Source organism: Apteryx rowi, unplaced genomic scaffold (assembly GCF_003343035.1).
Source record: "Apteryx rowi isolate R43461 unplaced genomic scaffold, aptRow1 scaffold_97, whole genome shotgun sequence".
Taxonomy (NCBI): Eukaryota; Metazoa; Chordata; class Aves; order Apterygiformes; family Apterygidae; genus Apteryx; species Apteryx rowi.
The window spans coordinates 1,521,802-1,545,743 of NW_020451282.1; the positions used below are offsets into that span (position 1 = coordinate 1,521,802).

At 35.8% G+C, this 23,942-nt stretch overlaps 1 protein-coding gene across 11 annotated transcripts in view; it reads right to left on the reverse strand.

Annotated features, from left to right (window-relative positions):
* KIAA0232 (KIAA0232 ortholog) overlaps positions 1-15,994 on the reverse strand; it is a 52,723-nt gene extending 36,729 nt beyond the window's left edge. For 10 of the 11 annotated variants that reach the window (XR_003251764.1, XR_003251763.1, XR_003251765.1 and 7 more), the window contains exons 1-2: positions 15,489-15,994; positions 882-1,019 (exon numbers count right to left, since the gene is read on the reverse strand). Coding sequence is in view for 6 of the 11 variants with exons in the window: in XM_026054827.1 (XP_025910612.1) it covers positions 882-1,019; positions 15,489-15,719 (369 nt within the window). In the remaining 5 variants the exon portion in view is untranslated. Of the gene's footprint in view, positions 1-881; positions 1,020-3,248; positions 3,447-15,488 lie in introns of all 11 variants that reach the window. The other variant, XM_026054828.1, reaches the window with a different exon arrangement.
* Between the last annotated feature and the right edge of the window lie 7,948 nt (positions 15,995-23,942).

A 23,942-nucleotide genomic window follows, 5' to 3' on the forward strand; every position in this document is an offset into this window, starting at 1 on the left:
TCCTCCACCCCAGCCAGGTTAATTTTCAGGAAACTGATTCGGTTTCCCAATCCAGTTCATCACCGCACAACCACACAACTGCTTGTGCAAGCACAAACGGTGACCAGGAAGTTCTATGGAGCAAGAACAGGCAACCAGGCTGCGGAGGCAGGGAGAGTTTCTTCTTGCAGTAGTGATAGATCAAAGTATTTGTACATCAGTGGCCTTACCTTTCTTTCTGTAAACTAAAAGATAGGCTATATATATATATATAAATATATATATATATATATATATATATATATATATATATATTTTAAGATAGAGCTACATGCTAGCTACTGCTTCTGGTATCCTCCTTCAACCTGTTGCTTTCACCTCTCCTCCCTCTCTCCAATCAGCGTGCATTAGCTCAGCTCCCATTTAATGATGTAATCTCGAAAATGAATGTTTACTACAGTACACCGCATTTTATTTAGCAATTCTGGATTACACATCCAGCATGCACAAAACATGATGGCTTTCTGCCCAAATATTCCATTCTTTGCTGCTCATGCCCACTTCAACATAAAGTCAATTTAGTATTTTAATAAATATCCTTATGCAAAGCTTTGGGGTAATTTCAACAGAAACTGGTGTATTGCAGCTGTCCTTGACAGGACTAGGTGAAGGCTTGTAGGAAGAAAGCATTACACTACATAGTACAGAATCTGTGAAATCCTGCCGCCATACACAGGTTTCATAATTTCCTAAAGAAGAAATAAAGAACTTTCAGAGGACTCTTGGGGAACTTGCATTTTAAGAAGGTACAGATTAAAAGATTAAGCATCACAAGCTAAATATATCTAACACAAAAAGAACAGCATAAGTTCTTAAGAATCTATTAAATAATCCAAACTTACTTCATCAGAAGCAGAGCGAAGACACTGGACAGCAGCCTGTTTTTTCATTTCCTCTAGTGTTAGATCAGAGCACTTTTTCTTACTCTTTCCCCATTTTTTGTAAGCTCCCTTTTCCCAGCCCAGGAAGATGTCATTCTCCTGAAATCAAAGAAAGAAAATTACATTAATATTAAAGCACATGAATATCTCAGTAATATAACAGAATGGGACTACGAACCAAGATACTGTTAAAATAAGAGTGACACCATCCAATCTCCTAAAAATCGCTATTTGCCAAATTAAAAATTAGTTTGATTAAAACCAATGGTTACAAAAAAACTGTTGTACTTACTTTTCAGAAAAGTGCACGTACTTTTCATATGACATGGAGGCTACTCACACTTGAATGCAGTATTCTCCAGTTGCAAGACATACCCCTCAAGATCATTTTATGGTCAACTTATGGTTGAATATGTTACTGTAACTTATGCAACATATATTGGAAAATTTCACTGAACTCTGAAATAATAATGATAAATGCAAGAAGCTCAAAGAGTTAGGATCAAACATAAGAAAAAGCTAAATAGGTCAAAGAAGAAAATGTAACGTTAGATCCCAAACTCTTCAACTCTTTCACAGTGAATGCCACTATGACTAGAAACAGTAGGGCTTACCTTCCAGTGGACCTAAACTAATTTTTTAAAACAAGTTAGACACTTCTGGGGAAGGAGAATTCCCATATATGTAGGAACATTTAATTAAGAACAACAAAAATCAAAAGAGAATGTTATTATATTATATATAATCATCAGAAGATATGTAGCATTTGGTTTACATCATATTACATGTTTACACTTCTCAAAATTTACCATGTAACATTGCTCTATGCAGCATATACTGAGTGTTTTATACCATACTGGAGAAGCCAAATCATACTGGCAAAAACAAACACCCAAAACCACAAACACAGAAAAAAAACCCGTCCCCCCAATATATATATATTTTATACATACATACATACATACATGTGTGTGTGTGTGTGTGTGTGTGTATATATATAGATAGATAGATAGTATTTTTCCATTATTTTTCCATTTTTCCTCCCCTATTCATTTTCCCACAGTCTGTTAAATACTCCTCTCTTTCCTGAAATACACTGAGACTTGCTTATTCTTCACCGTCCACTCACACATACATATGATTTCCTGTGTTCATCTGATCAAATGAGTATTTTGACTCCCAGGAAAATCATCTTTAACTTCTTTTAATGTATGCTGGTCTAAATCATTTCCTCCAGAGAGATTCACAAAAACCTGATGCCTTTCAATATTCCTATCATCTGTTACAGCTCCTAATAAAATCAATGCTAAAGTCTACCCTCATTCAAGCAGCTGCCAATTGCCTATGGTTTCAAAATGAAGTAAAATCAAGTTGTTAGCAAAACTAGTTGCCAGTGTATAATCAGAAAATAGAATGAAAGTTAAAAAAAAAAGGGGGGGTGAGGGACTGTGGTGGAAATCATATTGGAAAAATCACTTTAAATGGCTGCCATTGATGGGGTTTTTTTGTTTTGTTTTTACATGACTGATCCTTCAAGAAAGAGTGGAGCAATTTGCTGAAAAAAAAAAAAAATTAAGTCAAAGTTACCAGTCTCTCTTTCTTCTTGTTTATGTGCAAGATTTCAACAGGTCATTTAAAACAAGAAATCTAAATAGTCTGCTGTTCTGTTACTAAAAACACTAATAAAGATACTTACAAAATAATAAAGTCAGAAAAAGTTATCAGAAAATAGGTTTAATAAACTATACACACATATACTTTTTTATAATTTTATATATTTTTTTCCCAAAAATTTAGTTTATATATTTCTTCATACACAATGAAGAGACTGAATCTCTGCTTTGCATGCAAGACGCAACATAAATTTTACTGATTCAGTACTATAACTTCCAAGTCCCCCCAGCTTCCAAGGCCTCTCCCATTCCTCCACATGCAGGCACAATTACAAAGAAAACAGAATGAAATACCCACTTGCAGCAGGCTACTTTAAATGAAAATCCAGGCACACCAGCAAGTGTGCACTAGGTTGTTTTATTTAGTCCGTTTTTAGGGGGAAGTTGAGTAAAGCAACATTTATAGTATGAAAACATTACCAAAATGCTATATATTAAAGTATTTCTGTTGTATCTACGCCAACAAAGCTTGCTAACCTCTGCAAGGGTAGTTTCACCAGCTGTACACGCTAGTAATCTGTAAGCACAGCCGTAGTACCCATACACATAATAAAAAATAGAAATAAATAAAAGGATACCTGGCACTGACACTTGTCTGTTAACTTTGGCATGTTCTAATTTTTAAATATTTAATCTTTGCAATAAAAATACTCACTTTTTAATGGGGGAAGGAGACTCAACAACATTCTTTCAAATATCCAACACTGAACTGTTTTTATCTGTCCATCACCATCCTGTCCTTCCTATCCGAGTAAGCACCTTCTTTGTCCGTTTTGGGAACAGCAGGGCTCATCTTGTAAGATGCAGTGACTGAGGGCAGAGCTCCTGGAGAATCCTCACCTCCTTTCTACCACTTCAGAAAATACATAGCAAGTTTGTTTCTGAACATACAGTTTTCAATTACATCTGGCTGCCACGGCTTCACACTACCATTTTAATTTTCATAGGACTGCCACTGTTGAAAACTTGAGTTTTCATTTTTTCTTTTTCTGGACAAGCTCACTAATTCTTAGCTTCACATTCTACAAAATCAGCAAACACTACATGTTACTACTTGGGGATTTTAAACTTCAAAATTTTATGTGGGATAGTTAATTACAATATTTATCAGTACATGTAGCCAAAACTTAGCAAGGAACTTGCATTTTCTGCACACAATTCAAACACCACACCCATAAAATACTACAAAGCAATAAAAAAAAATCCTTAATATAACTCTTCTGCTGTAATGAATCAAACTATTCTGAATCAATTAAAAAAGATATTACAGTAAAATGACTAAGAACCAGACAATTCACATACCCGATAAAGACTGAGGTTTTAGAACTTGAGATGCAAGTGAAATAGAAACCGAACAGTGTTCTGCTTTTATTATGACTAAAGTGATAAAAAGATAATCCAGTATTTTCAAATGTCTATAACTAATCTCTTGCAGTTTTTCAGTGGAAAGACAACCGTTAGTAGGTCTACTCCTTAAAAAATATTACTTAAATTTTGAAGGGTAGCCATCCAATATTAAATAAGTATCAACAGGAAGCAGAGGCAATCTGAATATTGGAAAAAAAATCAGCTTTGAATATCTAAACTGGTGGTTAATTATCCATTCTTCAGAGGCCTACTTTACCCACCTACCAAGTAACTAGATAATTTCAGAATACATATTTTTAATTTGCAAAGATACTGAAAGTGAACAATTTTGTTATGAAAATAATTAGAGAAGAACTTATAAACATGGCTAAAGAAATTTTGGTGAAGTATCTACATTCTTTATGTTAATACCACCTTAAAACAAACAAACAAACCCAACAGTATTTGAAATACTTAATTCAGTCCTGAATTAATACACAGACGCAAATTTTAGAAACGTATTTCTAAATTGGTTCTCCGAGTCAATTATGCAGAAGCAGCAATCCCCCCCATCTCCCCACAATGCCAAGAATTTGGGGAAGCAAGACCAAAGCAGCTCGGGCAAGGATTCTCTTCCTGCTCATTTGTTTTGGAGACTAAGAGAAATATCTACTCTCAGGAAGGGAGCAAACATAACACCTTGTGATAAGCATGACTGAGAAGAAAATTGTTTTGAAGCTCATAGTCTACATAATAGGAAACTCAGAGATTTAAAATGAACAAAAATTTATCCCAGGAATCTTGGTGGAGCTACTGTATTTTATAAAAGCTGGATTCAATCTCAGTGATGCAAAAATACTAAAGGGCTCATGGACCCATTTTCTGCTTGGATAAATGCAACAAGCTAAAATTTTGCCTCATCAGCAGAACACACAGGAAAGTAATCTGATTTAATAATCTGATCAACATATTCCTCCAATAGGGAAATCAAATCAACAAAAAACATGTTTAAGAAATTTTAATGTTTTTTAAAAATAATTTCAGAAAAACTGATTCCCTGAGATTCTCTCTCCAAAAATGCACTATTGTTGAATTAGGTATACAGTAAGATGATGAACAAATATAAAGTTTATCAAATTTTCAGGTAATGACTTGAGTAGCCACAATTATCTATTCAGTCAAGATTCCTATTTTGAATTGTTCATGGCACATTTTAGGGCAAGACTTTCAATTCTCTTAGAAGGGAAAAGAAAATCCTTAGGTTAAAAAAAATTCTGAATCAGAGAACATTTTGAAGAGCTCCTATTTTTTGAGCATTTTAACTTCAGCACAAACTGTGTGTGATTCAAGTATATTCCTGACCTGTTATGCTTCATTCCCTAAAGGTTATTGCTAGCCAGCCAAAACATGCTGCTTCAACAAGCAATCACAGTAACAAGTTCACACAAAAAATAAGAAGCATTCAATGTCATAACTTCTCAAATACAAAATAAATACACACACACAGTCTCTCCTTTCAAGATTCCAACTCAAAAAATACACTTAAAATAAGTTACTCAGACAGCCAGACAAGGTCATCTAACTTCTAATGTGAAAAAGAATTCCCAAGGCTTTTAAGGTATGCAAGCAGAGTCCTGCAAGACTGAGTAACATACGGAAACAACTTCTTCTTCTTATAATTCTTAACTAGTTAGCAGATTAAGAGACGTCTCCCAAGAAGGGAGAAGAAATCATGCATAGTTATTTAAGAGAAACAGACATTTGTCAAAGAATCAATAATATTTTTGCCATGGATAGTTTGAAGGTGTATGTCTACTGAATGGCTGGCCAGTTCCTGCCAAATGGAATATATAATGATTAAGCTTTGTCTGCTGGTCCCAGACTTGTGCATTACTCTGGACTCTCCTATACTAAGCTGTGGGACAAAACTTCCTTTAAAATTTTTAAAGACTTTCAAATGGAATTAAAATAGATCAACAAATCATTGGATAGGACAAAGAGAAAAAAAAGAATGAATGCACATATGGACAGACTGAATGTGTAAGCCTTACTTCCTTAGAAACAAGAATAAAAAGAGGAAAAGAAAGAGAGGTCACCCAAAATAACTGCTGTATCTAAGTCAACAATTGTATAAGACATCCCAAATCCTAAAATATTTCAATAAAAGATCTACAGAATTTGCAAATATTTACTCTGCCTATGAGATGGAATACTCTAAACTCAAGTCAGTAGCTTTCTTCAAAGACACTCACATACTCACTCCACAAACACACCCAAAATAATTCCTGAATATCAACATGAAGTCCATGAAGCTTCAATCATCAATCCATTTTAAGGCAGTAACAGCTATCTGAGCTTGTAGTAAATGTATGAAGACAAAGACCCTAGGCTACGTAATCTGACATAATGACAAGCTAGGTAGTCCAGCAGTCCTGGGCTCTTCTGGCAACAACAGTTTTTAAAGCACTATATTTAACTATATCCAAGATTTCAGTAGACAGCTATGAACCATTGTGCACTGCAGGAAAACTTTTCCAAAAAACGTATTCGAAGAACAGCAAAAATAAACTCTGAGATGTTTAGATAGGCAGGCAATGGAAAAAAATAGCCATAAATGAGGTCCAAAATGTAATAGCTCCTCACTACCTCTAGAAGGATCTCAGAGATCAAGGAAAGACTGCAACAGACCCCAGATGTATTTTACCTTGAAGTTTATTCAGGAAGCAGACTACATAGATAGCTAAAGTGATCTTCTCTGAAAAAAGTGCTTCCACTAGACTAAGATTCAGGAAGAACTTTCATAGATTGCTTAGAGCCACACAGATTTAATAATGGCTTTTGTGTAAGGTTTAAGACACATTGCATCTAATTAGAATGAAACGGAAAGGTCTAATGGGCCAGGATTGGCTCAGATATTCCTGACAGGTTGACTCAGTCTGAGAGAGAGATAGTAAGATCCTACATACACAAGACAATTCCCAGGACATGCTTGAAAACTGTGACACAAGCTCAGTTTATACACTCTAAAAGACATGCAAGAAAAGGTCCCGCAGAAAAATAGTAGATAAGTATACTCTCAGAGAGGCAACACCACAAGTTTTCACCATGTCAGAAGTCATGCTGGCCACAGAATGAAGAAGACTGAAATAATATTCTTAATTGTTAAATAGTTATTCAAAATCCAGTTCTTAAGGGAGAAAAAAATGCCTTTTTGTGAAACGTCAGAGAACCATGTTATAAGCTCTTGGTATATTAAAGCATCTAGTCACTACAGTAATCCCCCTCCTGATTGCTGTTACCAGAGCAAGTGGAATATTACTATCCTACTCAGTTGGATTGTAATAGAACAGCTGATATTACTGTTTATCAGATGACACTGGGTACTGCTAGGACTTTAAGGCCCTCAAGGCATTCAGGACTGATGATTCCCCAATTTGCAGGCAGGGAAGAACTTTACCTATCAAAAAAAAAAAACAAAAAAACCCCAACAGCTGCCCACCCCCCAAAAACAGTCTGGGTATGAAATACTATAATTTGAGTTTCTGTCAATTATAAACTCTTGCCTACAATCCTGCTAACTTGAAAGGGCAGCCTGTGTGTTGTTCACTAATTAGGAGTTACTCTAGGCTGAAACCAAGCAAAAGAAATTTGATCACACCCACTCCCAAGAGCGAGAGAACATGCAAATGCTGCATCTGTTGAAATCCTATGTTTGTTGAGCAGGCTGCCTATAGAGTTCTCCCATTAAAATTAATACAGAGAAGAAGAAAATGTAGCAATGATAAGGAGATCATTTTACTTGCATGTCTTACCTAGAAGGCAGAAAAGACAGCCAAGAATTCAACAGGGACTGTCACTACATAGTGCAGAGGTCTGACGGAGATATGTTGTGACTGGGGAAGTTATTTTACAGTGTCTCATGGTTGCTCTCTTGGACTTAGGAACAAAGTTGCAGGGCAATCACCGCAGACAATCATCTGATTTCGGAGAATACAGGCGGCATACCCCTATGCTTGCAGATACGTGCTGCATGTACCACCATGCAATGGCGTGCAGTACAAGAAACACTAAGGAAGGTATCTAGGCTGGCCCCAGAATCAGAATCAGTGTAATTACGTCAGCACAGAGGGGGCTGCTAATAAATCCTGACCCTTTGGAGGGCTAACCAGCCTGGCACTTGCACTAGCACCTCTGTTTTGCATGATAGAAACTTTTGTGAGAATACATCAGTAGTGATAACTAATATAACAACAAAAGTGATTCTGTTATTCTTTTTACACGTTTTCAAGAGATTCTCAGCAGTATCTAATGCTTAGATATTGTGTAAGCCAGGAAGAGGTAACATAGTACCTGTTCCGAAGATAGCTTTGATTACTTGGAGCAGAAGCTAATGAAAACATTCTAATCACATTACATGAATGCGCCTACTGCAATAGGACAGTGCGTAAGATAGGTACCATGGAGCTTAAGTAAGCTTGATGTTCTGAGATGGGCAACATTTCACATAATGGAACACTAATGTTAGCAAAAGCATCATTTCAATATGATCTCACCCACCAGTGTGAGAAACAGCCAGAAGAGTTTCAAAGAAAAATCAGGTTGATAACCACATTTCTTGAGAACAATGCCTTCCAGGATTCTTCTGCACTAACATATCAGCTGAAGCACATTACTCTGAAACCTGTACAGTTTGCACAAAGACAATAAGCCTGACAGCCCACTGCTGAGCTCCAATCCCTGCAATTGCAATTCCTGTCCCTGAAACAAAATAAAGATGACAATTGCATAGACCATGATAAACCAGCTCCACCCCATATGTTGCAGTCACCAAGACAAAAAATACAGAACAGAGAGCAATCATCCCACAATTAACAAAACAAGCATCAACTAAAAAGGAATCAAAAAGCTAAGTCCCTTAAAGGCACTGCACCAGTAAAAATTTTAGCTCCATTGATCAGTACTGTTACAGAAACTTCTGCTGGAAGCTCTAGTACTGAGAGCAATCTCAAAGAAATCCAACTGAAACAATTTCAGGACCTGCAAAACAACTACTGGTACAGCAGTTCTTCACAAATTGATCTACAGGGGCCTTCACAGGACAAAGTCCCTTGAGCTAGGGGAATTATAAGACTACTCTAAGACTGAAAACAAGAGGTCCTACCCTGCTGCACACATAGCAGTTCAAAGAGAATAACTGGGAGTTTTCTGAGGCATGTGTATTTAGAGTAAAAATACTTCAGTTGTCTTACACTGCTTAATTATGTGTTGAAGGGGTATCCACATCCCCCAAATCTTTCTCACCAAGTTAATTATATGTAAAAGACTTATTTCCCAAAGATTAAATATGACAATGTTGTCATATTTATGTTATATCGTCCCCAGCTGGTCACCCTTGAACGAGGGGAAAAAAAAAAAAAAAAAGTATAGCTACGTTTTCCTGTAAGAACTTCTTAACTTATCTGAGCTTTTAAAAAAGTGAAATTATTCTCCACTAATTAACAACCTTTATGGGCATATTAACTTTGAGGATATATGACTGTTTGCTAAGTATGATAAATCTGCTGTCTTTCTTCAGTTTGTTTACATGTTTATGTACAAGAGCGAGCCTTTTTGGTCCCAGTCCTGCAAACATATACACACTTGAATACTCTGAAGACTTCAAACTAATCATATAAAAACACACAGGAGGAAGTCTTGGTCTTACAGTTTGATTTCCTACTTAAGTATTCTTCTCTTCACATACTAAGCATGTGAAATTCAAGTTATGGAAATTTTAGGATAGTGGTTAAAAAGCTATGGGCAGAGAATTAAAAAGTTAATACTACACAGTTTAATAAACAGTATCACAGAGTAAACTGAAAGTGTTTTGCATCCAAGAAATTAACATATCACTGGTGAAGTGGGAAGTTTGTAACACTTGCCTACAACAGCCATGCAGCATTACCATACTATAACCAAACTACGTTCTGCATATTTTAATTCATTAACAAAATAGATTCTGAATGACCTATAGTTATTTCTCAGGGATGATAAAAGAGCAGTTGTGCCTATACTAGAACCTGCATTGTCATCTTTTGTTAAACTGGCATACCAAGCAGATTAACATTTAATATAGGCTTAGTTTAGTAGAAAGGATAAAGTCCTCATTTCTCCTCACACCTTCATGTTATGAGTGAAATTTTCACTTCACAGCAAACAAAACAAAACACAACCCCTCCCCCTAAAATCCCCCCCAAAATAATAATAACAACAACTAAATATCCATTACTGGAATAAAAATCTAGACATCAGGTCCCCCTACTGGGTTAACGTATGATGGCAGGGAGAACAAATGCCCCACATTCGACTGGATCTTGGAACCTAGTGGGGCATCACAAGTGTCGTCAGCAAGAAGTGTCTCATGTCACCAGCATATGCTAGCCAAACGCAGAATAGCTGGCAACGATACCCCATCCGAGTTCAGAATGATGAGCCAGAGGCCTTTATAAGACCACAGAATAAGGACTTCTAATTTATCATCACATGCAGGCTGAGGGCTTGGCCACGCAGTTCCCCTTTCCACCACCCTATTCTTCCCTTTTTCTTAAAAAAAAAAAATAATAGTAAAATAAAATAAAATGAATAAATAAATTAAAAAAAAAATTTTAAACACACATTTTGGACTTTAAATATATATTTATATATGTATAACAACAAAAAAGCAAGAATAAAATCCACAGAGAGTACAGCTGTTATTCAGCTAAATAGCAATAATCTAGTAAACTATTTCAAATCAGTCCAGAAATAGTTGTTTTTCAAGAATAAAATTCCCCTATAAACTTCAAAATCAAAAGTTAATTTCATGCCAGTCATGTAGGAGTATAGTTTGTGGTGCTACTATAGTGCTACTTAATTCTGTGAGTTAGGAAAGCATTATCTTTTTATAAACTTTTTTTTAGGGTTTCTGCTTTTGACGGTCAGAAAAAATGTCAATTTCCTAAATAAACGAGTTAAAAGAAGTAGATTAAAATCAACGTAAGAAACACAATATGAAAAACATATTCAGCATAGGCATTTACCCCTTCATGCCGCATGACCAATGAAGCCCTCACCTCTCAGGTGGTCTGTGCTCGGGTTTTGTTTTTAACAAAGGCTCCACCCCTTCAGAAGGGAGAGCATTCTGCAGGCAAAAACCATGAACCTGTTATATCTGGAAACAGCTTTGCTTACAAATTATACATAAAAGATATATCACAGAACACAGATTTTAATATTGCATAAATAAAGATTAGTGAAATGATTTTTCACACAAAGCATGCTATTTTAATGCAATATTTACAGCATCACAAACTGATTGGAGAAGACATGTATCTACCTATAAATATACTTTTAATTAGCATTTAAATAGCATAATGAAGTTAAAATTCTTAAAAACACCTAGGTGGTTTAACATTAGGAAACACTAAGAGTAAGACATTCTAACTGAAAGTCAGCCTGATCTGAAGCCAAAAGGCTGCTTCAGAAATTTCAGCCCTCCTCCAACAGCATTTCTGTTGATCTCCAAAAGTTAAAGATCTCTCAGTAATTTCACGTTATTTTTCCTTAATTTATCCTTTCTCTCCACAATTTATCCTCTATTCCAAAGGAAAGAAAAATAATATAATATAAGTTAATATCTTAATAAGTATCTTAATGTAAGTTAATATAAGTTTTCCTTAACTTTTAGGGTGTCTATATTTAGAAAGTGTTAATGTAATTCTTGATATACTCATGTGTAACCACAGTAGTTCGGAATATCTTGGAACCACAATGCCATTCAACATAAAAGATTCCCACACTACCTGGCCTTTGAAACACAGTTAGGCAAAACATACTTGCTTATCTTTTAATCCTCCCAATAGTCTTATAGACACTTGACAATATTTCATTTCAAGCCAATGAGTCAGAATAAAAGTGACAAACCTTCCAGTAAAATCTGGTTGTAGTATATTTACTGTTTTACCTTCACCTAATTTTGTTTTTTGTACAGAGCCTCTCACCACACCCCTGCACTTGGAAAAAACTGATAGCAACTCTCCGAAAACTCATGACTTAAATGGAGCTATTATCCTGCAATATTTAACCTGCATAGATGTAGTGATACCTAATAGAAGCCACTCTATATGGGCATGTCATGGATTTAACAGTGATCATTAAAAACAAACACCCACACACCAAATCCTTAAATACATCTTATTTTCTAGCCACATATCAAACTACCTCACCATACAGGGCAGGACAGTATTGGAAGAAATGAGTAAGAGGAGAAATGGAGGAAAAGCAATGTGACAAAATCATAGACGGCTGCAGCAGAATCATGAACAGAATCCACATATCATACTTTATTAACAGAACAAAATGGAAAACCCTGCTTATTCTCAAGACTAAAACCTGAAGACCGGTCAATTAGGAACTCCTAGCCTTTTGAAATAACTATTTTAAAAGCAAACAGAAGTGACTGATAACACAACACTGATATCTTATATAGTGGTCTGGTATGGTTTGGGAGGTTTTTCGTTCATTTTGGTTTAAGTCTTTCTTTACCTACCTGCCAGAACCTCAGTCCCAGACATCAGAGTTGCATTTCCTGCTACAGTTGATGACACCAGAACACCATAAAGAAAGCACGGAAGGAGGCTCCCTGAAGCAATTAAAGCAGTGCTAATGATGTCATCAACATTCTGAGGTGGAAAGATCTTAATGATCATAACTTTAGCTTAAGACTTTTCTAATTAAAATATTTTATACAACTATCCTTAAGGTGAAGATTCTAAATAGTTCGCCCCTACTCACCCCCCAAAAAAGCATTGGAAGGGACTGCTCATATTTGCAGTTCCAGTTCTGGTTGTTAGAGACCATACATTCCCTTTTACCCTGTTCAAAACAAAAGTCATTGCTACGTTTTGGGGAATGAAGTGATGGGTAGTCACTCCGCACAGAAACAGAGTTCTAAAAGCAAAGAGACATCATTAAAACAAACCAAATATTCAGAACATTTCTTTCCTTGGAAATTTTGTTGCATTTCCTCAAGAATCAAAGGAATCACACAGGAAAAATAATTTCTGAGGTGCCAAGGTCTAACTATTCCAGGGGAATTAAAGGAGCTCAGCTTCTCTCAACACTTTATTCCTAACATATTGCTAGCTCTTTTAGATATTTAATAGCTCCACTCTTCCTTGAAGTCTATTAGTAAACAATGTTGATATTTCTCCCATTTGTCTTAATGTTGTACCCATCTTCAAAATTTGATTAAAACTGTTTAAATGTAAACATACGCTTCAGAATACAGATTCTAATGTTTCTGAATGACTTAATTTACCTCACGTTTTAAAATGAGTTTTGGTCTAGTTCACACAACAAACCAGTAGATAAGTAAAACACAAAAAATAAAGATCAAGCATGAGTGTTTTAAGATTTCCCCAATTCTCCGCATGAGAAATTTACATTTGCAGTTTTTAAGACTAAGCTATTTGAGAAAGGAATTAGATAGCAAAATATTTTCACAATATATGCATCCAATCGTTATTACAGAATATCATTCCAAAACCAAATTAATACTAGATCTCAAAACTTAGAAAACAGTTATTTGAGAGAGGAAACATCATAAAGATATTTTTCAGGCAGGGATCATATTGGATGAGGTGCAAAAGATAAACTTTCAACTTCTTCAAATCTAGATGTCATTCAAAAGACACCCTGTATTTTTGTATTGCAGTACCCACTCAGCAACACAGGTTTTTGTTATCCTGTCAGCATGGGGTATACTGTCTTTGGATCATTACGTTCAGATAATCAACTTGGAAAAAGAACACGTTCCTTTAAACTCTATCAACTCATAAAGCACCCAGTTAAGGTATCAAAATGAGAAATAAACTGAGTTTTTTGTAATATAGTTACCCTGCTTCTTGCAAAGCGTGATAATAAGAAAACTCACTTTGGCACTTTGGTCATTTTAAACGACCACAGTAGTGACTTTACAGTTATGATTATACTCTAAAATGGATGGAGAGGAAACAAATCTTCATTTTTCCCCAAGGCCACAGAGCTATCTTTAAAACTCCTCAAATTCTGGTGTGGTTTCACTTGGTTTTGTCTTCTCTGCCCTTTCCCCACATTAAGTAGATTTTGGAACTTTATTCTAGCCCCCTTCTAAAATACAGCTGTTGACGTCTAACCAAGACCTAAATAAATTCACTGTTAAGGTGTATTCTAAAGACTGTTTACAGTTTTCCTGGCTTTCGGGGTTTTTTTGTTTGTTTGTTTGTTTTTTGTTTAAAGTTGGTCATGAGGTTGTCCTGGCCACTTCAACTGCTGTCAGAAACTTTTGCACAAAAGTTACTTTTGTATATTGGAAGCACGAAAGCTTTTATGCACATTAAGGGTACCTAAGAGTTCACAGACTGCAGCATCTGGCACACGAAGTTTTCTTCTGCTTCAGCTGTGTTTACATCTGTTCCACAACACCCTGCCCTGCTCTTGCTGGATTTTTAAAAAGGTAAACTACCAAAAAAAAGTTCTGATCTAGTTAGGTCGCAATACACAAAGTATCACTATAACAAGAACAACAAAAAAGAGCTAATAACTAAGCCATTATATATAAATTTTTGCTTTCCTTCCTTCTTCTAGTGTACATTAATAGCTACCTCATAAGATGAAGTCTATGACCAACAGTATCCTCACCCTTCCTTGGAAATACCAGAGTCCTATATTCCCTGAGTCCTATATCCAAAAATACTCCACTATTAACAGTATTTTGCGATAGTTTGACAATGCAGAGAGATTAAACAACAAAGAAATTTAAAGGTGAAATTAGCAGCGAAGAAAATGTTCGAGGGCCATACAAAATCTTTAGCAATAAAGAGACATGGAAACAGTAATAGAGTTGTGCCTATATTATATGGCCTCACTTTTCCTTCCCTTGCTTCTGTGAATTACAGCCATGTACAACAACTCACTGTTCCATAACTCTTTCATGCCTTTTATCAGGATTCAGCATTAACATTCTTTTAAAAAGAGATCGATAATATATGTGCAATAATGTATTTTAAATACCCAAATACTAAAAAGGAATATGTTCTTATTCTTTACTGAAGACAGCACAAGATGAAATCCATCTGGAAAAGTAATAAACTACTGTAAACTAGTCTAGTTTGACACACAGCTTAAAAGGATTACATTAGTTTACTAATGTTTAAAAATTAAATTTGTTTTAAAACTATCAGTACTGTATCACATTATGATACATGGCACCCGTGTTAACAAATCTGATATCAAAATGTAGCAATGCTAACATTTTATTTAATATAATTGCTTATACAACAGACTAACTACATCAACCTTAGTTTACCAATCAAATTTGCTCTCATTGTGGTTTATATCCCCCTTTCACCCCGACAATGAAAGACAACCCCCCCTCCCACGCACACACGCACACACACACTATCTGAGCTGTACCTGTCTATAATACACAAAGCATAAGCAATACACAAGAACTCATTTTCACTGGACAACATCTAAAATATGTAAATACCTGTTCCTGCAGGTCGTAGTCATAGCTATCATGCAGCAGAAGACTGAGGACATACCGAGTATAAATCATGGCATCAATGCCACACTTCTCTAGCTCTTGTCCCAGCCAGGTCTGCACTGGGCCCAAAGCATGTAGCAGAGACATTTCAGAAACAGATACAGGGCCTGGATAAGAGCTTGAGGAGCTTTCAGATGGCAAACCATCCACAACAACTGTACAGATAGGGCGCATGAATCTAGGTGGTTGGCATCCTTATAACGTGAAGCATTTTCTGTAGTTGATATTCCGTCGATATCTGGAGGTGATTTTCACTCCAGTAAATAGGAGGGAGGCTTGACTTCTAGGACAATCATTTATATTTCCTGGCAGTTAGCCGTCTAGAGACGAACATCACTCTTCAGGCATGACCAGTGAATAAACTAAATCCTAATAGCAAACACATATGTAGATGTGTTTTTCTACCTTAATTTCACATTGAGGCCAGATGCAAGTCCCCAGCAGGACCTATAAAGAGGAAAAAATGGTAAGTTGTGATAATATGTATCCATACAAGAATAATATTAAATAGTGACAGAAAAAGAAAAAAAAAAGCAAGGTAGAATGCAGTTCTTTACATACTGATTACTCCACACATATCATATACCTATTTGGTATCATTTGAAAAAATAAGGGGAACTATTCCAAGTTTATAGGTGACTTTTCAAGTAGGCACTTTTTAATACAGACAGACTCTTCAATCAAACACTTCACAACAGATCCATTGATTGAAATACATTTGCTCGACCTAGTTCTATGGGAAAGCTGAGATTTTATTACCTTCATTATTAGCTGGAAAAAACACTTTCATCAAAAAAACAATCTATGTAAGCTGGCATAAAGACTATGTTTTGCATCACTGGAAGACAACATAGTCCTACTGTTTTGCAGTGATTTCTATTTATGATATAGGGGAAAAAAAAAGTCCTGTTTATAAAACACTGAATTCATGAAATTCTTCTGGACAGGAGTTTTAAAACATTCATAAAACTGTTTCCCAAATCCTACCATTAAATAGTTGCTATTCTAGGTTTTGGGATTTTTTTGGTAGGTTCACTATTTCCTTGCCATAGGCCAACAAAGCATTTCATCATCCAAAACCTGTCCTCATAAAAAAATAAACTTTGGAATAACATAAGAAATATGAGGATACCTCTGTGTCAGAATTAACATTTAATCCTCTTTGTGGAAAGCATACTCCAGTCTTACTTGAAAGAGCTTATACTCTAAACCATATCTTAAATTAGACAAACCAGCCTAGACTTAGGACACCTGCAATCCCAAATCAATCTTGGTAAGTAAGTGGCAGAAGGAGCAAGCACCACATATGCAGGCATTTCCGCCCTCTAACCCCAGACGTCAAGCCCAAAAAAGGACAAACCTGGTATTTATGTAGACTTTCTCCCTTCTCCCCAGCCCCAAACTTCTCAGCAAGAGAAACCAAAGATCAAATCCTAGCAGGAAACATACCTTCACTGAAAGGAAACGAAGGGTAAAGAATCTAAGCAAAACCCACTGCTTTTTTTCAACCTCACTGCAAGATAATTGGGACCAGCCTGCTCAAAATAGACATCACCTAATATGAGTATCTTAACAATCGACTGCATGTAGCGTTTCATGGGGGCAGCATATATTTAGTGGCCAAACTAAATTAATAGGTGCCCTTACAGTTGATACCAACATCCTCACAACAGAAGATTATAGTTTTTAGGAGCTTTCTTTGCATTGCTTCACAGATACTACTGTATATTCCAGATCTTTGCCGAGTCAATTGCAACATCATCATCAGAAAGCCATTATAATCAGATGCTAGACGGCTGTCAATACCCCACCAGCCTTATAGCTCTGATGGCAAGGTTCATTTTGACAGAAAAACTAATGCAATAGTATTAAATCTTTGTCAGTAACATGTTTGTATTGGCCAGAATCTCATAAGCAAGTCCAAATAACAGTATGTAGAAACATCCTACAAAGAGTCAGGAGGTTACTGTTACATCAGATATTTACAGAATAGAAAGTATGCCAAGAGTCTAGTACTGTGACCAAAGTACTCAGAATTAAGAGCTTAAACAGTCCATGTCCTCCTAACTGGAACAGCTGAAGAACAAAATTCCACTCGGATAGCTTTTGTCTCCTTCTATCCCAGTTACTCCACATCAGAGCATGGCATGAATCCTCTCCCTAAGTCGATGCCACAATTCAACTCATTCCCCAAGCCCCACGTTTTAAAGAGCTGCGAAAGCTGACACTCTTGCACAGGCTTTTTGAGTCATGGAGCAGAACTAACTGAACATTCAGGAACTCAATGAGTTTGATGGAGCTGATAAAGTTCAACTGGAAAGTGGAATTATGAAAGGAGGACCAAAAAAAAAAAAAAAAGAAAGAAAAAGAGAAACTCCCCACAAGAAAACAAAACAAAACAAAAATCAAAAGAGTGAGAAAGTAATAAAACCAGAAATTCATTTATTCTTATCTTGTTGGTCTCTCCTCAACCCATAATCTTTTATTTTTCAGAGACTGCAGAAAATGGGGAGGGACAAAAAGCACACATTCCAGGTAGTCTTTGGTTTGCAAAGGCTCAGCTCCAGATACTATGAAAAGCAGTGCAGGGGGATGGAGGGGGCAGGGGGGTTAAGTCAATCACGTATTTCACAGAATGTTTTGAGTATCTGATATACTAAAGCAAAAGGTTTCTGCAAAATGAGTTACTTCAATGAAAAATTATTTAGAAAGGAATCGACTATGACCCGCAGAGTAATGAAACATTATCTCCTATGCTACATGGTTAGAGACCTAGCATCTATTGAATTCATGTTTCAGCTTTTTCCTGAATGATGTGTTAACATGCTCTCACTCTTCTATCTTGACAATATTTTTCAGGCAGCATTTCAGAACTTCACATTCCTGAGATGAGAGCAGGTAAAATCTGATTGACCTTTGCTAACCAGTTAAAATGTGTCTTGTTTGAGACAGATGAGGGGGAGACAGGAAAAATAGCAAGAGAAACAGATCACAGGAATTAAGAAATGAGGTAATAACAACAACATTTCCATGATGTTGAAACATTACAGTGAAGCTTTTCTGAAGACATTTCAATTGCCTATTTTAAAATTATTCTGTTACAATTTTCAAAATATGCACAAGATATTTTTTCAAAATTTCATACAGATTTCCAGGTTTTATATTTTTGAGAATTCTCATTTTACAACTGCCTTGAGTACCTCGCTTTACAGAAAATGTTAAATGTATGTTTCCGTTATGTTTTGGAGAAGAATTAATAAAATTCCTCGCAAAATTAGAAAATACTGTTCCCAACACTAGACAAAAGTTTTCCATACCAAATTAATACAAGAAGTCACTCAAAGAGCAAATATTTCTGCTAACAGATGTGAAGTTTAACTTTAGAAATGCCATTTCTGACACATAAGTTATCATTCCTTTTTAAACTATAATTTGCCTTTTTCACACAGTCTTCTTAAAAATAACTTTCTCCACCCCCCCCCAGATCACAACAGTCATGGCTAATCTGAACAGGGAGACTACAGTATAGCTTCAGTAATTAGTACAAGGCTAGTTATTTTAACTACCAAGATGGAAAGAATTCTCAGTTTCCAACTATGAAATACAACGGAGGAACATGCCTTATGATGAGGATTACCAAATAAAAATTGTCACATATCTATTAATACAGTTCTCACAAACATTACTCACAAATCACAAAGCCAAAATACATAATGCAATTCTTTCAAAAGATTTTCCTCTTATTCCACTTCCGAGTCCAATTTTTCCTTTTAGCAAACCTTCAGGCTTTGAATACTAATCAACGAGCTTAACAATTAAGGAGCTTAACAAATATAGGCACAACAGCTAATTTATGAAGTGTCTTGTAAAGGAATGAGAATATAATGTTGTGTAAACAAACACTCTGATTTTACAATTTAGAGTATTTTAGATTAGATACTCTTCCTTAAAATTCTAGTCTGTGTGATAAACACTAAATTTTCTTTTGACTTAGAATAGACAGTAGAAGACAACTGAGTTTTAGTATGCTTAAATATAGCTATGGAAAAGGAGGGACTTTATATCTCACTATAGTAAGAAACACGAGGGAGGATGAATGATATGGAAACTGAAGCTGGAACATTTCAGGTAAGTTCCCTACAACAGAGTCCTTGCATGGTAAATAATCTCTTTGCACCTAGTCTTCTCTGTATGGGAAATGGAGTATGGGTACTGTCATGAGAAATGCATTAAAAAAAGATATAAAGTGTCCTGGTACTCTAATAACTAGAGCCACGCAAATACCTCTTTTTTAATGTGACAGCCGTATCCACAGCATACAGAATTATAGTATAAAATTACACTGAGGTTATCAAAAAGTGCAGTGAAAGAGGTGCAATTCATCCACTCTTCATTTGAAGTTGATGCAGGCCCACCACGGAAGTGCTAGCATATATAACTGTTCTTATCAGACTGTCAACAGGAAGAGTAAATTGCCTAAGAACTCAAACCAGGCAAGACATTTCTATGTCTTCACCAGCTACTTTCTCCGTAATTCCCTTTCACACAAAAAAGAAGTCCTTTTAAGGAGCTTACAAAAAGTAAGTTCTGTTTTCAATTGTTTCTAATCTTGGAAAAAGGTAAATAAAGGAAAACCACAAAACCCATTGAATTAATGTTAGCCTCATCTGTATTTTATTAGCACCAAGAAGCCCCTGAAAATTATGTATCCACAAGGCAAGGTTCTGTACAAAAATTTTTTTTTTCTCTTTTCATTTAAAAGAAGAAGAATAGACTTCATGCTTTAACAGGCTTAGACTCTTACAGATATGCCTACTATCATGTTTTAAAGTAACAATACATTGGAATAGAAGAGTAAAAAATATATTTGTGGTTATTGCCCATCTTTCAGGTAAATTAGAGGTCCACAGACTATTTCTGAGATCATAAAAAGGTAACTTAGGAAGCAAATTGTCTGCAGGCTTAAATTCACTACATAGGGGTCTGCACTCTCAAAGGAAAAAATGTAGGGGATATACATATTAAAGAAAGTTGAAAGCTAATATTTATTTTTTGCATAAACTATAAAATCTGTCAAGCCTCAAAGTTACTTTCTATGCACTACTATATATTTACTTATTTATAGAGAAGCCAGTCTCTTAGATAGAGCTACAAAGCTACCTTTTTCCTTCCTTTCCATCCCAAAAGGGATTAACCACCACATCTGTGTTTCCAGGCTTCATTCAACCTGCTTTTGTGCATCAACAATTAGACCAAACATTCTCTTACAATAACATTAAATTTTAAACTACAGTTTTATACAAAATTCCCTCTATTATTCTCTGAAATATACTAATATATTACATAATGTACAAATAACAGTTCGTGTCTTGAAAATTTTTTCCTTTATGATCTTTGATAAAGTCCTCTCAATGCATGAAAACCAAACAAGACTAGATATTTGAAAATAGTCATGTACGGAGAAAGTTTATATTAAAAGCAAACAACTCCTACTACTAAAAATTAGGGGAAAAAAAAAAAAAAAAAAAGCAAATCCCAATTAGTATAAATCAGAAACAAAAATGTTATCAAGTTGAGTCAGCAACATATTAAAATCCCATTTTTGCTTTAGTAAATTTGTCTGTCTCATCTAGAAGTAAGATAAAAAAAGCACAGTCACATCATGTGGATGTGCTAAGAGAGCTCCAAAATTTGTCTTAGGTATTATGGAGGAATCAGCAATTATACCATCATTTGTTTTGCTTCTTTTAGTGAAAAATTTCTGCAAATCCTTAAAATACAAACCAAATGGTCACACACTAGGGAGGACACTGTCAAAGCCCAGAAACAAAGCCTATTTAAAATCTAGTGAACAATGGGATCTGTGTCCTTAATAAATTTCACATGGCATTCAAAAGACATGTGAATTCAGAAGTAAAAGAAGTTGATTTTTTTTTAAATCATATAATCTAAGAGACTAGGCTATACAGTCTTTGGAGCAAGGACAACTTTTCTTATGTGATCATAGTATACAACATTATTGTACAACACACAGTAGAGCAAGGATTTGATTCATGACTGAAACACTACTGTAAAACAAGAAATTGATAATGTCTACGCTATAAACAACCCTCTCCCTCCATCCCAGTTCAGACAATTTCTGCCACAAAGCTTCAGAAGCATTGCTGTATCATGACAGTGTAACACACCTGACTCGTATCAAAGCAAGGAATACTGAAAGCACTCAGAAGCATCAAAGTAGCTCTGTGAATCAACATTTAGATCTAAATAGAATGCAATTTTTTTTTTAATAAAGTATTGCCAGGAAGTGGAAGAGTGATATAGTCCAGTATATATATGTTTTAGGGTTGACTGATATCTAGCAAGGCTGAGCTCCTGCTACAGTTCTAGTGTAACTCAGCTGAGCCAGAGAACCCACACTGGGGAGAGAAATCAGTGTGCGGGCATAACTACAGGATTTGTTTTCTTGTAAATCTGCACACTTACTTGCATAATACTTACCAAATGAAAAATCTGAAGCTTCTAATCCTGTGTAAAAACTTAATGGAATTATTCAAAGAATTCAAGAGCTAATGGCTGATGCTGTCAGAGCAGCCATATAAGCCTCATTTACTTAGGTTAACAAAGAAGAGCACAGACATAATCAAGATGTAACAAGGAGGGAGGTCGTCAGCACAGTTCTGTACCATTCTGTGCTGGGACCTGTGTTGCTTATATTCATTTATATACATTTTCATAAATGACCTGGAAAATAGATGAGCAACAAGGTAAGAAGCTCACAAATGATACCAAGCTATTAAGGATAGTGAAGACAATGTAAACCGAAAATTGCAGAAGGACCTCATGAAATTGAGTGACCGGGCAATGAAAAGGCAAATGAAGTTCAGTGCAGATAAATATGTAGTGAGACTCATCAGGAATAACCACCTCATGCTATCAATAAACTTACATAAAACAGTGAGTTCTGAGCTGACTGTTAATCCCAGGATCTAGTGCTAGAGTAGTACGATACATATTTTGTGAAACAATAAACTCTATATCCAGCAGCAGTCAGAAGAGCAAATCACAAAACAAAACTGGTCATATTACATCACTGTATGAATCCATGTTTTGCACACATGTTGTACACATATATAACACTTTGGTCCCGTAATATCAAAGAAGATATATTGCAACTAGAAAAGATCTCTATCCAGGATGATCAAAGTTATGAAACAGCTTCTATACCACAAGCAAGTAAGCTAGTATTCTTCAGTGTGAACAGAAGATGACAGAAAGGAAAGGGTGGAAAATAAGACAGATAACGTTATAAAATCATGAATGACACGACTCACCATGTATAGAGATTTACTGTTCAATGTATTTTTTAGTAAAAAGTATTATCAAGTTAGTAAGAGCTAGGTACAAAACAACACAACAGGTAGTAAGAATTCCTTGCCAAAAGATTCTAAGGACACAAAAAATTTAGATGGGCTTCAAAAGTAATTGAACAAGAGAGATACTCTGAAAATTACCAAGCAGAAAAACCACATCAGGCATAGGGAATCCCCTAGGCTGAAAATAGCGACAGGCTGGGGGAATATTCAGGAGAGGTATCACATATACTTTCCCTTTTCTCTCTCTTCCCTAAGAGCTCACTTACAGATGCTGTTGCAGACAACCACCAGACTCGACAAAGCCTTTGTCTGAACCAGCACAGCTGTTCTTATAAAACATTCATGTTCAGCGTAGTACAACAGTCCAAAAAAGTAGCTGCAGGAGTTCAATTAGCTGACCCGCTCACAGGGCTGTGCCTTACTAACACACACAAACTTTGTTACAAGTTGTCAGAACATCAATCCCGTCAGAGAGCAAAGCAAAGACCTGAACTATGTGACATAATTCTTAATGGGCCACAGAATCAGTGGGTGAAGCCACTGCACAAGGGGTTCAGCTGTATACCCAAGACCCCAGTATACCAAGTATATTCTCCACTTCCTCAAAACAAATATGCAATATAAGCCAGAAAATGTGTACAATCCATAAATTAGAAATAAAAGGCAAGATGGAAAGAGGAAGAAGCAGGACCTAGCAGCAAAACCTACAAGCAGTGTGGAAAACAGTAGTCATATTATACATCTACCATATGTTGAAAGTCCACCACTTTATAGATTTACGAGAAAGTCTGAAAGTTGCTTTACAAAAAGACTCTTTTGAAAGGGATCCTATTACATACGGTGGAAACACAGGAAGCGTCTCTCCATAGTGAGGACATAGGAAGTGTTTCTCCACTATATGTAATAGGACTTCAAAATTTAATCAGTAAGCCATAACAACTGGCAAGATCTGCAGAACATGGTTCAATAGGTGTCTTGACAATTTAGTGTGTAGATTTTATCCTCAGACAAAATACTGTGA